This window comes from Clinocottus analis, unplaced genomic scaffold, assembly GCF_023055335.1.
Source record: "Clinocottus analis isolate CAN_PGR_092001 unplaced genomic scaffold, fCliAna1.0.p SCAF_26, whole genome shotgun sequence".
Lineage (NCBI taxonomy): Eukaryota > Metazoa > Chordata > Actinopteri > Perciformes > Cottidae > Clinocottus > Clinocottus analis.
In genome coordinates, this window is record NW_027175998.1 from 73,783 (window position 1) to 90,000 (window position 16,218).

General features: G+C 43.1%; 1 protein-coding gene across 3 annotated transcripts in view; it reads left to right on the forward strand.

Annotated features, from left to right (window-relative positions):
* The first annotated feature begins 203 nt into the window (after nt 1–203).
* Nucleotides 204–16,218, forward strand: part of galnt7 (UDP-N-acetyl-alpha-D-galactosamine: polypeptide N-acetylgalactosaminyltransferase 7) — a 23,726-nt gene continuing 7,711 nt past the window's right edge. The window contains exons 1-8 of one of the 3 annotated variants that reach the window (XM_068591958.1): nt 204–793; nt 3,258–3,369; nt 4,666–4,984; nt 11,574–11,740; nt 12,646–12,776; nt 12,866–12,945; nt 14,987–15,169; nt 15,427–15,609. In XM_068591958.1, the coding sequence (XP_068448059.1) occupies nt 671–793; nt 3,258–3,369; nt 4,666–4,984; nt 11,574–11,740; nt 12,646–12,776; nt 12,866–12,945; nt 14,987–15,169; nt 15,427–15,609 (1,298 nt within the window). In that variant the 5' untranslated portion in view covers nt 204–670. The remainder of the gene's footprint in view (nt 794–3,257; nt 3,370–4,665; nt 4,985–11,573; nt 11,741–12,645; nt 12,777–12,865; nt 12,946–14,986; nt 15,170–15,426; nt 15,610–16,218) is intronic. The other 2 variants (XM_068591957.1, XM_068591956.1) reach the window with 2 other exon arrangements.

Below are 16,218 nucleotides of genomic sequence, written 5' to 3' on the forward strand. Positions count from 1 at the left end.
GGGGGGGATTAGTCAGAGAGGTACCACTGCTATAGGGAGGACTAGTAGTCAGAGAGGTGCCACCACTAGGGGGGGCAGTAGTCAAAGAGGTGCCTCAGCCCTGACACCTCACTGACTCCAGTGCCACGCACTTTAGGGATCAGAAGTCAGAGAGGTGCCACCACTAGGGAGGCCAGTAGTGAGAGAGGTGCCACCACTAGGGGGGGCAGTAGTCAGAGAAGTGCCTCAGTCCTGACACCTCACTGACGCCAGTGCCACGAGGAGGAGCTCGGCCTTCCTGGGAGTTTTTGCTGCTGTCCTGACACTGGACTGACGCTTGCCACAGACTTGCCACACGCTTGCCACTGTCAGTGATCGCACTGCCTGTCTCTCAGCGGTAGCGGGTCTGAGAGACCAACTGTCAAGAAGGATACGACGTTAAGAAACGGGAAGGAGCGGTTTCCGTCGGAATACAAAGTATCATTTTAGCGGAAAACACCACCGCCTGTCGCATTAGTGCCAGTCTCGTTGGAAACTAGCGTTAGCTTAGTTAGTTAGCTGGCTATCCTGCCAGCCGGTTAGCCTCGCTAGGGACAGTAGCGTTAGCCGCTAGCGTTAATCTAACTAACGTTAGTTATCTTAGTTTAGCGATAGCTGTTTCCAGCCTAGTTACTCGGGAAGAGCTTCTAAAATGAGGCTGAAAGTTGGATTTATTATACGGAGTTTGCTTTTCATTGGGACCTTTCTTGGATTGTTGGTACTCTGGTCTTCTCTGACGCCGAAACCCAACGACGACAACCCCTTTGAAAAGCGGGTGAGTTTTACAACCAGCGAGCCTGTTTAAGTTACTTGAAGTGTCCAACGGGGAAGTGCATGGAACAATGTTCCGTACTAGCATAACTCCAACCCAACACATCACGTAACGTAACGTTTACTATGCGAAATGAGTAACAGGGATGGTGACTGACAATGATAGCAGGGTCATAGGAGTAGATTGTGTGTCTTCAATAGTTAAAACAGCATTTATAATACAGCGAAATGCATTAATGCAGCTGTTTAGTTAGCTTTACTGACTTCCATCGGTTGTCATGGAGATTTGTCCTAGCTAGCATACTAACGCTATCTTGGCTGCCTCGATACTTTGCTTCTAGAATAATTTGACACATTTGTATGTACCGTAACAGTTGCACATTCCGACGTTCAATACAAGTACCTATATCAAACTAATACGGTTCCCATTAGCTCCGTATCCATAAATCACCCGGATACATATCCGCATATGTCACCATGGTGTCATGCCTCGCTGAGGCGAAAATGTCTTAAAAGTTGACATTTGCTTTAGCTAAAAGTCCTGCTATTTCAACCAGGAATACATATTTTAGGTTTAGTTTTACTAAAGCAAGTACGTCCCGTAATATAACTTTCTTAAAGGACCAATTAGATCGTCACATGATGTTGTTTTTGATAAGGAAAATCCGTCCCCACAATTTCTTCAAAGCATGAATGGCTGCATCAGGATTAGGAACTATCGATAGACTCGATTAGTTTATGTAGGGAGTATTTTCTGAAGAGGTACTTGAGGTAACATATACATAATCTTGTGCTACCAATATTTGTTGCCTCGGTCAGGAAACCTACGAGACGTTGTCTTGCTTATTGTGTGATTTATTTTAGAACAACAGAACAGGCTACTTTGAGCCGTAGCCTACGCCAAAACAACAGTAAACATCGTGAAAACCTCTCAACATGCATCAACACACACACACACACATCCCATCTCACTCCCTCTGTCAATCATAAGCACGCCCATATGTCCCAACCACCCGCATAGGTAGCCACGATGGTTGACAAGCCCCTCAGCCTCACAGCTTTCTCAAATTGAAGTAGACGTTTACTCGACAGTAGGCTCGATCGTTAGAGCTGCGCCTCGCCTGGAATCCAGACTAGAGCAGGCAGCCTCTGCGGGAGGCAATGACAAAAAACTGCGATCAAGTCGGACAGTTTTCAGCTGCCTTCATAGTATTAACAGAAAGTTACAGAATAAAATAGATCTAAACGCCAATCAGCTCTCTGATGTGGCGACAGCCAGGCGTTTCCCATCATGCACTGGGGCAGGCGGTCGGTGGAGAGCTGCTACAGCGCCTGGCTCAAAAATCGACGGCCGCCTCGCTCTGGTATATGCATGTAATGGGAGGTCTGAACTCGCATCTTAATCGAACCTATTAACATTGAGCTGGACCACAATACCTCCTTATTTGATTCCCAAGAAGACCAGATCTCAAAAGACATGATCACAACCATGCTTTCCACTGGGGTTGTGTTTGATACTGTTCCAACCTTTTATGATGCCACCGGTGGGGTGGCGTAAAAAAGCTATATAGTACATTTCACAATATTGCCTTTGCATTTATACTTTATCGTCTGTACTCACAATAAGTACCAGGAAATTCCCTCAAGTTTGGCAACAACGTCCAATTGGACACAAAGATGTACTGATTATAGATGACTATTTGTGTGTTCAGTGGTGAGCATGGTGATCCTTCAATCAGGTGGTTCAATCCCCAGCTTTGCTAGTCCATATCTTTGGGCAAGACACTTGACCCCAAACTGCCCACTTAGCTGTGCCTACGGTGGATGTGTATAAATAAGAGCTACTCCTGATGGGCAGGTGGCACCTTAGCCACTGTCATCTCTGTATGAATGGGTGAATGATGACAAGTGGTGTTAAAGCGCTCTGAGTGGGCGGAAGAGTAGAAAAGACTAATTATAATTAGTCATAGGTTCAGGTCACTGTGACCTCACCAAACACATTTGATACCAAAACAGCTGTGGATGTTGTGTAAAACCACTGGTAGGAGTGTGCATGTGTAAATTGTGTGCATACATGAGAACAAACAAAACAAATAATAATGCATTACTCCCATATTGCTGCGACCAGTGGTAAAAAAAAATCCACAAGGTACTCTTTTTAATAGGCCTACGGGTCTGACTCAACCATACAATAAATGAGCACATTTAAAAAAAGAGAGAAAAATTAGCTTTAAAAGCTCTTAATGACAAACCCACAAAGCACCATGCATGTAGCCTGCTTTTACTTGTGATAGGCTCTTACCAGCTCTAATAATTCTTTCTGAGTGATACATGTAGCTGGTTAATCATATTGTTTTATTATTAATTGTTCATTTCTTTATCACAGCATGTTCAACCACCATTATTCTTCTCTGATGTAATGTTAATTATTTGCATTCTCTGTAATGTTTGTCATATCCTCTATACAGGAGGATGGTGTACTGCCCAAAGGAGACCTAGCAGATCAGTTTAAGCCTGTTGTGCCCTGGCCTCATGTAGAAGGGGTTGAGGTCGACCTTAACTCCATCAGACTCAAAAATGGTGAGGCACACTTTCATTTTCAAACATACCATAAACAAACCCAGCTTCTACATTCTCTAGAAAAAGACTTAAGCTCTTATTAAACAGTAAATGTTACCTCAAATTTGAAAAGCTCCTGATACATATATTACATGTATAAGTTTTATATGTATGCCTTTTTCCAGGAAAGAGTGTTTGCAGGTAGACTGTTAAACACTGTATCAAAACAGTTTAAGAGAGTAAATGCAAGCCAATGAAGACAGAGCCAACAGTACATCTGGAAACTTTTGCATTTACATTTGTTGATGTGTTTACAACAATACATACACTCATGATCTAGCAAAGATCTGTTCTACTTTTATAATTTTTTACATTTTTAAAAGTTAAGAGTTCATTATATGAAGACAACTCAAACGAAAGTGTCAATGTAATGCAATCTTGTTTGGTGAAATGGGTATTTTGCTGCAAGCAGGAGCATGTGGAACAGGTGATGGAGAGGAGGACACTGGAGAAACTATTGTCCATATTCGACAACCTAGACCACCCTCTCCACCACCTACTGCATTGTCAGCGGAGCACTTTCTCTAAAAGATTCATCCAGCACAAGGACTGATACAGGAAAACATTCCTGCCTATGGCAATTAGCCAGATCCTCTGTGGACTAATTTTCACTGTACACATTTCACATTTCACAATTCACATTTCCATTTATGTTGATTTACACTTCATATACACTACACATACTTGGCATTTTGCACACTCTGTTTGAACTTAGTTAATGTCCTTAAATACACACAGCAGAGTTATCTGGATTCTATTGTGTATATATATTCTACATATTTTGTACATTTTGCCCACTCTTTTTACATTAAATGTAATCCAATTTCCTGAATACACTGCACTGTTATTTGTAGTATATTGTGTTTGTTTGTTTATTTATATATATATATATATATATATATATATATATATATATATATATATATATATATATATATATATATATATATATATATATATAAAAGTTTAATTTTGTATATATCTGTGTCATCCTTGGTGTTTATTCAGTCTATTCCATTTAGTGTCTGTAAAGTGTTGGGCAATCCCCCTTGGGGAGTAGTAAAATATCTATCTATCTAAATTACATTCTTTGTGGTATTAAAAAAGGTATTAAAAGTAAATAATTTAATAGAAACCCTGTGGTACAGTACAGCTCACTCAAGATAAAACCATTTGTTTTCTCACATTTTCCTCTGAAAATGAGGGCAAAAGACTTTTAGTACCGTTTTATTACCAATTGTATGTTGTCTTTTCCAGGTGGGGCCAACCATCCCCATAATCCTAACCAGCGGCCAAACCAAAAACAGGTGATCCAGCAGCAGTATGTGACATTCAAGCCCCACACTCAAGTCTACACCAGTCCCGTCCTGAAGAAAGGTATCCTGGGAAACTTTGAACCCAAAGAACCTGAGCCTCCGGGGGTTCTCGGCGGTCCTGGAGAGGTAGCTGTGCCTTTTGTTCTGGGTCCAGAGTACAAAGACTCCGTCCAGAGTTCCATCAAGGAGTTTGGTTTCAACATGGTAGCTAGTGACATGATTTCACTGGACAGATCCATCAAGGATATACGGCATGAAGAGTGAGTACTGCTATTCATAATGACTACAATTCTGCCACTGTGTTTGAACTGTAATCCACCCTAGATTACTATTACAACACCACTTCATCAATTTGCATCTTAATCCTAATGTGTCATAACATCTCAGAATAATTTGCCATCACACTGTTTTATAGGAAACAGCTCTCCCAAAATCTCTCTCCCAAATCCTAGATGAAACAACACAAAAACAGGTCAAGTTTTACAAGTTTAACTGAATGCAAGGATGAATGATAAAACTCTGCATGTTTAGTTTTAGTAAGTGAACACATCAAAGCAAGCTTTAATACGCTATTTAGATTTAGAATAGTGGATTTGAGAAAAGACAGGGATTCAGTCAAAATGAAGAGGAATTTGTTTATGCATTTCCACATGTTAATGCGATGCAACTGCAAACACGCAAAAAGTCACACACAAACACACACACATCCGCCAAATTGTTTGTCTATGGCCCTGTGCCATCCTGGCATTAACATGTGTCTTGATCAGCCGATCACAAATGCACCCAAAATCCTTTGAGGACTCATCGATGTCCGATTCCTCAGACCACATTCGAAGGTGGCCTTTGTAGCCAAGGGTTATGTTGCGCCTGTACTTTATGAAGGGAATACAATGATAATATTGAAGAACTGAACCAAGATAGCCGAAACTTTTAAACTTCTACATTGTTAACATCAACACACTATAACAGTTTGACTTCTTCCTTTCTGACCTTTATCAATAAATTCCTTTAACATATACTCTGCATCAAGAGGCAACTCAGTTGCTTCGGTGCCTGCCCACACACTCGCCTGCTCTCAACTCACAACTTTCTGAGTATGGAGGTCCCTTAGGGATCATTGCTAGACAAGAGCCTTGTATTTTTCTGTTAATAAAATTTACCCAAATTCACTAATATGTAGGCTATCACTAATGCTGTCTCCCGCCGGTTAAAAACAATTACGTATTTGGTCTTAACAAACTGAAATTTTGTAGGCGTTAACGGATGAGATCCAATCACAAGTGGTCTCTTGTGGTTCATGTGGAGATGCATTTTGGTGCCAGGTGTGAACTAACATACCTAGAGCCATCTACTTCGAATCACCAACGATGTCTAGGCCAAACACTTGATGATTGATTAAGCAAACAAGCACACATTGGGCGATTGTGGCTTAGTGGTGCGCAGGATCATCCTTCAATCAGAGGATCGGTGGTTCAATCCCTGTGTGTGTGTACTATGTCGATGTGTCCTTGAGCAAGACACTTAACCCTAAATTGTTTTCTCGCTGCACCCAAGACACATGAATGGTTGATAATCCTGATGGGGCACCTTGCATGGTAGCTCCTCTCATCAGTGGGTGAATGATGTCATGTAGTGTTTAAGTGCTTTGAGTGGTCGGAAGACTAGAAAAGCAGGTACATTTTCCACACAGACACACAGAAGGTATGACTTGTACACACCCTACTAAACAATCTCCCTTTAACCGGTCTGACTGAAGTAGATTACACATTGCCAAACCAGTTATCTATATTACAACATGACGGATGAACCATCTTTGCCATCTTTCTTTATCGTACCCCGCCTTTTTAGAAACTTGAACAAAGGCTGACAATATATTTTCTATACCGTTTCTACATTTTCTATTACGAGAGCAGTGTTTTTCGTTAGATTGCTGTTACCTTTAATTTATGGATCAACATACTCACAGCCTTTACAGACAAACGGCAGTGGCAACAGCAGCATACATACAAGTCGTATTTTAGACAAAAGATCATAAGTGAACAAAAAATAAAAAATCTTTTGTCTGAGTGATCACAAGTTAAACACTAGCAATATGATATTTATAGGACGAAGTAATTTACCAGGAATATGTACTTGTAGGTATTTGCCTACTGAAACTTGTAATCATTCGAACCAGGTTAAACTTTCGCTACCTGACCACACTTATGTGTTTTGTTTCAACTATGGCAGGCCTTAAATTAAATAGTAGTCTTAATAGGAGTTGTAAACATGGTTCTCTAATTTGTTCCTGATTTTTGAATTCCAGGATGATCAGCATCAAGAAGCCAATCTTGTTGCTGATGGTCTCGTTTACTAATGCAGGTCATATGGAGGCATTCATATTAAATTGAGACTGTAAAAGACCCGTTAAAGGTTCCTCCCAGGAACTTCCACCATTTTTTTTTCTCGAAGAAAGCATAGATAACTTTCAGTTTCAGTTCCCTGTCAGAAAGAGGGGTCTGATGGCCAGATAAAGCAAGGAAAGGTTTCTATAGTCTACACTTAAACGGTTATTAAGGTGCATCACAACAACAACAACAACAACAACAACAACAACTGCAACAACCAAGACCATTTAACTATACAGGTGAAAGTATAAAAATGTTGATAAAAACAAGTAAGTACATAAGTAAAGATGCAGTAAATATGCAGTAAATAAGTAAGGATGCAAGTAAAAATACAAAATAAAAAACAAAACGATCAATAATAATAAGAGGAAAGGTAAAGTAAAGTGCACGGAATGAGGTTATTGATTTTTGAAAGTGGCAGGTGGAAGGGTAAAGTGGCGAGTGACTTTAAATGTGATGTGTGGAGAGATGTGCAGGGAAAAGAAGGGAAGGGAAGGTTCTGGGGGAGACAGTCAGTCAGGTGGGGACCCGGGCTCTATTGATGAGCCCGACTGCTGCCGGGAAAAAAATTGCTTGTGTGCCGGGAGGTCTTGGTCCTGATAGACCTCAGCCTCCTGCCAGAGGGAAGGGATTCGAAGATCAAAGTTTATGTCCAGGGTGAGAGGGCTCGGCCACAATCTTCCCTGCCTGCTTCAAAGTCTTTGAAGCGCACAAGTCCTCGAGGGACGGCAGATTGCAGCCAATCACCCTCTCGGCAGAGCGGATGATGCGCTGCAGCTTGGCCTTGTCCTTGGCAGTGGCTGCAGCATGCCAGACGGTGATGGAGGAGCAGAGAATGGACTCAATGATGGCAGTGTAGAAGTGCACCATCATTATTATGCATGGTGAGAGGGGCGGGTGGGGCTGCGCTCTTCCTGTAATCCACAACCATCTCCACTGTTTTCAGAGCATTGAGCTCTAGGTTGTTGTGGCTGCACCAGGTCACCAGGTGGTCAGTCTCCCATCTGTAGGCGGACTCATCCTTGCCGGAGATCAGTCCAATGAGGGTGGTGTCGTCCGCGAACTTCAGGAGCTTGACGGACTGGTGATTGGAGGTGCAGCTGTTGGTGTTCAGCGAGAAGAGCAGAGGGGAAAGAACGCAGCCTTGGGGGGAACCGGTGCGAGTGGTCCTGGAGCCAGAGACGTGTTTCCCCAGCTTCAGAACAGACTTCCTGTCAGACAGAAAGTCTGTGATCCACCTGCAGGTGGAGTCGGGCACGTGCAGCTGGGAGAGCTTGTCCTGCAGCAGGGCTGGGATGATTGTGTTGAAGGCAGAGCTGAAGTCAACAAACAGGATCCTGGCGTAGGTTCCTGGGGAGTCCAGATGCTGGAGGATGTAGTGGAGGGCCATGTTGACAGCATCGTCTGCAGACCTGTTGGCTCTGTAGGCAAACTGCAGGGGGTCCTGCAGGGGGTCCAGCAGTGGGTCGGTGATGGCCTTGAGGTGGGACAGGACCAGGCACTCAAAAGACTTACCACAGAGGTCAGGTCGACGGGCCTGTAGTCTGTCAGTGCGGTTACATGCATTAGAATTACTGGCTTAATCGGACTGAAATCGAATTATCCCTTCCATGTAAACACCTTTGTTCGAATAACTGCGGTCCGAATACGATCCGATTAACACCCCTGGATAACTCTATCCGACTTGGTTGATAATTCGGACATCCCGGCATGTAAACGGTGAATCGGATTAGGAACTGGACAATGCATCTTTGCGCATGCTCAAGATCCCGCCGCCCTCTCCCTTACTCCCTCCCAGGTCGTGACCGGGAAGTTGAAAGAGACGATAAATTGTCACTGCCGGGAGACGGCTGGCAGAAACAAACAAACGTAAAAGTTGGGTTACGAGCCGATACTACCTTCGGTGGGTGTCCCCGCTATCTCCCTGCTGTAGCCAGCTAGCACTGCTGCTAGTTCCCTGTTTGCGCTCTGCTAGCTCCCCGGCAACCACCGTAGGTAGCGGGGTTCGCTCCATTATGAAGAGTGAAGAGGTCAAGCGGAGATGGCTGTATCACCACTAGATGTAATGAAAACAGCGCCACCTATCGTATCGGATATGACGTGCTTTCGGCCAATGATTCGATTTATTCACTGCCATGTATATTAGGATAATAGCAGTTGCCCCGAAAGAGAGCATAGTCCGACTAAAGCAAAATTCAAATTAATACCATCATGTAAACGCACTGACTGGGGAGGGTGGTGAGGGGGAGAGAGTAGGTAGTACAGAGGTGTACTACCGCCCTGAGGGAGGAGGTGCTCTGGGTTTGTGGCTGGATGATGGACCTGTGGGGGCTGGCGTCAGGACTGATTCATTGTCCTTCAAAGTGGCAGTAGAACTTGTTCCGCTCGTCTGCCAGGCGAAGGTCGTTCATGGAGTGGGGGGTTTTAAGCTTGTAGTTGGTGATCTGCCTGAGACCTCTCCAGACAGAAGCAGAGTCACTTGCTGAGAGCTGATGTTGCAGTTTCTCAGAGTACAGTCGTTTAGCACCTCTCACTGCCATGCTAAACCTGCATTTTGGCTCTGTGAACAAGTCCTTGTCCCCAGTCCTAAACGCCTGATCCTTTTGCAGGCATAGCGTTCTGAGCTCTGCTGTGAACCAGGGCTTGTCATTGTTGTAACTCACCCTGGAGCTGGATGGAACACAGTTGTCCGCACAGAAGCTGATGTATGAAGTTACAGCCTGTGTATTCATCCAGACTGTTGGTAGCAGTCCTGAAAACATCCCAGTCAGTGCAGTCCGAGCACGCCTGAAGATCCTCCCTGGCCTCACTAGTCAACTTCTTGAATTTCCTCACCACAGGTTTGCATAGCTTTAGTTTCTGCCTGTGTGAGGGAATCAGGTGAACCATGGCATGGTCAGAGTTTCCCAATGCAGCACGAGGGACTGCGTGATAAGTCCTGCTGATGGTGGTGTAGCAGTTGTCCAGAATGCTCCTCTCTCTAGTAGGGCATTTAATTATTGTCTGTATTCGGGGAGTTCTTGGCTGAGGTTTCTTTTGTTAAAGTCCCCCAGGACAATAACTAAGGAGTCCGGGAAGGTCCGCTCCACACACCGTATCTGTTCGGCGAGTGTCCACTGTGCCTCCTGCACGTTGCTCTGCGGCGGCATGTAAACACTGACCAGGATCCATCCATCCATCCATTTTCCGCCGCTTATCCGGGGTCGGGTCGCGGTGGCAGCACACCCAGCAGACCGACCCAGGCTTCCCTCTCACCCGCAACATTTTCAGCTCGTTCTGGGGAACCCGGAGACGTTCCCAGGCCAGCCGGAAGATATAATCCCTCCAGCGTGTCCTGGGTCTTCCCCGGGGGCCTCTTCCCAGTTGGACGTGCCTGGAAAACCTCTAATGGGAGGCGTCCAGACACCAACCAGGATGAATGAAGCAAACTCGCATGGGGAATAGAACGGTTTGCAGTGGATGAGGGATTCCAGGTCCGGCGGACAGTGCTGTAGGATCAATGTTACTTCGTTGCACTAGCTGTTGTTGGAGTAATAGCAGATTCCTCCACCCTTCACCTTGCCGGAGAGCTCCGTGTCGCGGTCCGCTCGGAACAGCTGGAAGCCAGCCAGCTGGAACACCGAGTCCGGAATGGATCCACAGAGCCAGGTCTCTGTGAAGCACAAAACAGAGGAAGTGGAAAAGTGTCTTTCTTTTCCCGCCAGCAGCTGGAGTTTGTCCAGTTTATTGCACAGTGAGCGGACGTTGGAGAGAAATATGCCTGGCAGCGCTGTGCAGGATCCCCGTTTGCGGAGACGCACAAGAGCTCCAGCGTGTTTCCCTCTCCTGCGGCGTTTCAGTGCATGAGTTAGGGTGAGCGCACCTTTGACTAGAATGTCCAGTAATTCAACAGAAGTTAAAAAAGTTGGAATTAGGTCTGCAGGAGTTGTTCCCCTAATGTTCATGAGCTCATCTTTGGTGAAAGAGCCCCGGGAATCGCAGCAGAAAACAGTGTTTAAGACAAAAACAACAAAAAACAATGAGCACCAACACCGAGGCTGCCATCTGCGGTGCCATCTTGTATCTAATGGATACGAGCCTCATAAAACCCCACTTAAACACCAAACCATCCTTTTAATGCAAAAAAGAATTGCATATCAGACAATTCTAACAACTCCCAATATAAGCCCCACCCATTTACAGTATTATCCAAATATTTTTGTGACAAAAACAAATGCAATAGTAGCCCTTTAATACCTAAAACATGCAATTAATACAAAAGAACACACCTCAATACCCACAAACCCCTCCACTAACGCATGCACACATTGTCACACTGCATTATATGACTATTTTTACTCATTTTGGACATGACCATACATCCTATGAGTGCTATGAAGTTAAAAGCAACAATATCCCTAACCTAATGGGAAGCTGTAATTAACTAATCTAACTGTTTTTTTTTTCTGTTCCACCTCTCCAGGTGTAAATACTGGAACTATGATGACAGACTGCTGACCTCCAGTGTGGTAATAGTCTTCCATAATGAAGGCTGGTCAACACTGATGAGAACAGTCCACAGTGTCATCAAGAGGACTCCCAGGAAATACCTGGCTGAGATAGTCATGATAGATGACTTTAGCAACAAAGGTGGGTTAACTCTCCTAACATATTGTATATGAGTGGAGGGAAATGTAATTATAGTTGCATTGGGACTATCTCCTAATAATTCAGCATCAAAGCCCAAAAATAAGTAATGAAATTTAGGAGAGCTGTCTTAGTACTGGTGTCTAACCTGGTGTATTAACCGGTTGTGATTTGTTGCACGGTGCAAAAGCAACATATGTTTTATTCTGTGCCCCAAGAAGGAAGATCATAAGGTGTTCAATTCAATTTATTTTGTATAGCCCAAAATCACAAATTTACTTTAAAGAATTTACAATTTGTACACATACGGCAATGTGTAAATTATGTACACCCCTACGGCGTAGCTTGACACGCACCTCCCAAAAATCCTAACTACGCGTCGCGTTGACGCAGACCGCAATGGCTGTGATTGGTCCGCTTAAAACGTAATTTCCGGCAGTTGCTTTTTTTTTTAGTGGTCGTACAGACCAACTCCGCAAACGTCTTCTCTGTCGTCTGCGCTCTAACATTTGCAATATAAGCATTTACTCTTCAATATTGATGAGCTCCGACTCTATAACCCCTGAAACCACACAGCCAAACACCCCTGGCGGCATGGTGGTGAATTGCAACGCAATGCGGCCCCTCGACGCAGAACTTTGAAATCTCAACGACTGCGTCACGTTGACAGCGTAGGTACGGCGTCGACGTGATGCAGAAGCATAAACTAGGCTTAACTCTAACAGTGGCAGTGTGGTTAAGATGGTGGAAAGAGCAGATATACATTTATCCTGTTCAAAGATGACAGATCTCTGCTCTCACTTTATTCAATCCAACTATTGTCAGGTGTCAAACAAGTGCCTCCATTAGTGGTTTACTAAGTAAACTACAATGGTGTAAAAAAGTATTGCATGTGTGTGTATGTGTAGCCCATCTGAAGGAGCGCTTGGAGGAGTACCTCAAGCAATGGAACGGTCTTGTAAAACTATTCAGAAATGAGAAGAGAGAAGGACTGATCCAGGCTAGGAGTATCGGCGCCAACAAGGCCGCTAAAGGACAGGTATCAGATCATAATGCTTCTGCTGCTTATACTGTCACTGGTGTGTCAATAGTTCACTTTTCAAAAAAAGGATTTGTGTGGTTTTCAAGGTGCTGATCTACCTGGATGCTCATTGTGAGGTTGGAATCAACTGGTATCCTCCACTGGTTGCTCCAATTTCAAAAGACAGGTAACACACACACACACACACACACACACACACCTGTTGAGCATCACACACATGATAAGGACTGTCAATGACTTTTGACTTTTTAAACACCAACATCATAAAATATTATTTATTACTCAATTGTAGTCTATCTATTAAACCATAACTCATCTTTCCAGCACATTTAAAAAACATGTTGTACTTGTTATGGTCAGCAGTATGTTAAACAGAAAACATTGTTAAAAACAATTTTTTGGACCATTTCTTTATACAGCTTTTCAGTAATCCATTGTTAGTGCTTGCAGACATGCACATGGCAGCTTTTACACACTACATCATTTTTCATGTCCTATTTTGATTTCCGTACTTGAATATTCAGATTTATTTTGTGTAGCCCAAAATCAAAAATTAGCTTCAAAAGGGCTTTACAATCTGTACACAGACTATATCTTTTGTCCCGGGACCTCACGTTAGTTTAGGAACTGACGTGGGCTGATAATGGAATAATGATAATGGTAGGAGGTGCAGCCATTTGTGGCGCCATGACAACACATTTAATATAAAGGTAGAGGCACTCTAGTGGGGTGGTATGGTAGTATGAGCTCTGTAGTGGGGTAATATGAGCTCCTTAAGATATGATGGTGCATCACTCATTAAGGCTTTGTAGGTGAGTAGAAGGATTTTAAATTTGTAATGTGATCTCTTTTCTTGGTTTATGTTAGTACACAGGCTGCAGCATTCTGGATACACTGGCAAGATTTAGGAGATTTATCAGCGTAGCCTGATAATAAGGAGTTACAGTAATCTAGTCGAGAAGTAACAAATGCCATCTACATGTATCTCTCTTACCTGTATTCTAAACCAAAAGCACTATGGACAGCTTATTCAAATACAAAATAATTATAATAATTTTTGTGTTTCTTTTCTGTCCTCATCCTGTGGTAGAGATTTATAGGTTGTTTGTATTTTACAGATGTGTACATATCCATTAGTTGTTCTAGATTCACTGCATTAAGTCTGCTTTCAACTGCAACTGTGTACTAAATGCTAAACAGAACTGATGCTGTACCATGCATACAGTATTCTGTACCATGCATACATTATTCTGTACCATGCATACAGTGTTCTGTACCATGCATACAGTATAGTTATGCACAAGGTCTTATTATTGAGACCTTCAATAATAAGAAGGTCTCATTATTGAGTGATGCATCTTGCATATTCCAGGAATGACTATGACGTGCACCTTAATTTGTTGTGTATTTCCTTTTGCTTAGCTTCTACAATAGGGTTTCACTGTTTGTGAGCCAAAGAATTGTTTAATCTTGAGTGCTCCTTTTTGCAATGCAAAAAAAACACTGTACTGTTACATTTGGTAGTGACACAAGACACACCATATCAATTATTTACAATTAAATGATGATACGGCATAACCTATTTAAAGGTGGAGCCTGTGTTTCTTATCCAATTTACGATTTGACAGGCTGCTAGCTGTCAGTTCTGTGTGTGCTGCGCGTTAATTCACACTGAACCGCTTGTTTATATTTTATATTCAAAGCTTCGATTAAAGTTTTTGAATAGAGCTTTTAAGTTGCGAGCCTCACTTTGTGTATGTGGGAAAGCAAACTCTTTTTGATTGTAGTGAAAATGTTGTTTTTGAATGGCTAAATTCCAACAAATATGGATTAAGATGTGGAATTTTGAAAAGGGTGCAATCACCATACTGTCTGAATATGGGATTTCCTTAACCTGCAAGCACTTCCTCCTCAGGGAGGAAATCCTGTAGTATGTGCCCCTTCTGCACTTGTGGCACAGTTGCACTGGCACTGAACAGTGACCCATAGTGGTCCAAGTCCAACACTTGGTCTTTCAGTCGCCCTATAGATTGTTCTGTCATTGTTAAAAAAAAAAATCAGTCAACATGATCTTTGCTTCATATCTCAGCCGTAAAACTAGAATCTTCAACATTTTGAACAGGTTATGGGAGGATTTCCCCAATCGTGTGTGTGTGTGTGTGTGTGTGTGTGTGTGTGTGTGTGTGTGTGTGTGTGTGTGTGTGTAGGACAGTATGTACAGTACCACTGATAGACTATATAGATGGTAATGAGTACAGTATGGAGCCCCAGCAAGGTGGCGATGAGGACGGCCTGGCTAGAGGAGCATGGGATTGGAGCCTGCTCTGGAAGAGAGTACCGCTTAGCCAGAGAGAGAAGGCCCAGAGAAAACATACCACCCAGCCCTACCGGTACATTCACTGCAGCCAGCATGCTAACACTCATCCCTGTTCTGTTTGTTTTCTCCATCTCCCATCCCTTTATCCCACCTGTCTTCACCTATTTTCCACTGTGTCTCGCTCTCTTGGTCTCTGACACTCCACCCAATGTCTTTTTGTCTTTTACTGGCACTGCTGTCCATTTGTTTCTCTTCATCTACACCACCCCTACACTTCTCCTCCCCTCCCCCGTGTATCCTGTATGCATGACCCCACCTCCACTCTGTCAGAACGGTGTGTACTGTGCCTCTGATTGACTCCATCCATGGCCAGAAGTTCACCATCGAGCCCCAGGGTGGAGGAGACGAGGACGGCTTCGCTAGAGGAGCCTGGGATTGGAGCATGCTCTGGAAGAGAGTTCCTCTGGGAGAAGCAGAAAAAAAACGCAGAAAAACTCAAACTGAGCCATATAGGTACAGAAAAGCAATTATAATAATTATTATTATAATTACCAATATGGACAGTGTCATCAACATAGAATACGAACCTATCCCTACTAACTTTGACAGATGCTAATGATATGTCTGACATTCAGACTATCACTACCTCAATTAATTTTAGAAGAAATGCTAATCTTAAACAATAGGGATAAAAATACAGAAAACCAACTCATCTCAGTAGAACTTCTGAGATTTACCATGGTGCATGGGTACCACCATCTGATATTTAATAGCAACTCTCTTTAAATATTTACAGTTATAAAACTTTAAATATATAATATATATGAGTCTAACCCTTAATGCATATCAAAACTCACCAACTAAACCTAAACTACTGACTGCCTGTGCTTCAATGTTTTGCCCCGTTTGTTTCATTTATTGGGATTTATTCTCGTATGTCTTCTACTCCAAATTTGACTTTGTGATGTTTTTGCTGTAACTATAGTAATTTAGGCTAACTTAGCAAATCAGTTCCTGTTTTTGGGAGTCTGGGAATCTGGGAATCTACGGCATGGTCTTTAGTGAAAAATGATTGGGTCTGAATCTAAAAGCAGAGGACGTGATGAGTTTGTGTTGGGACAT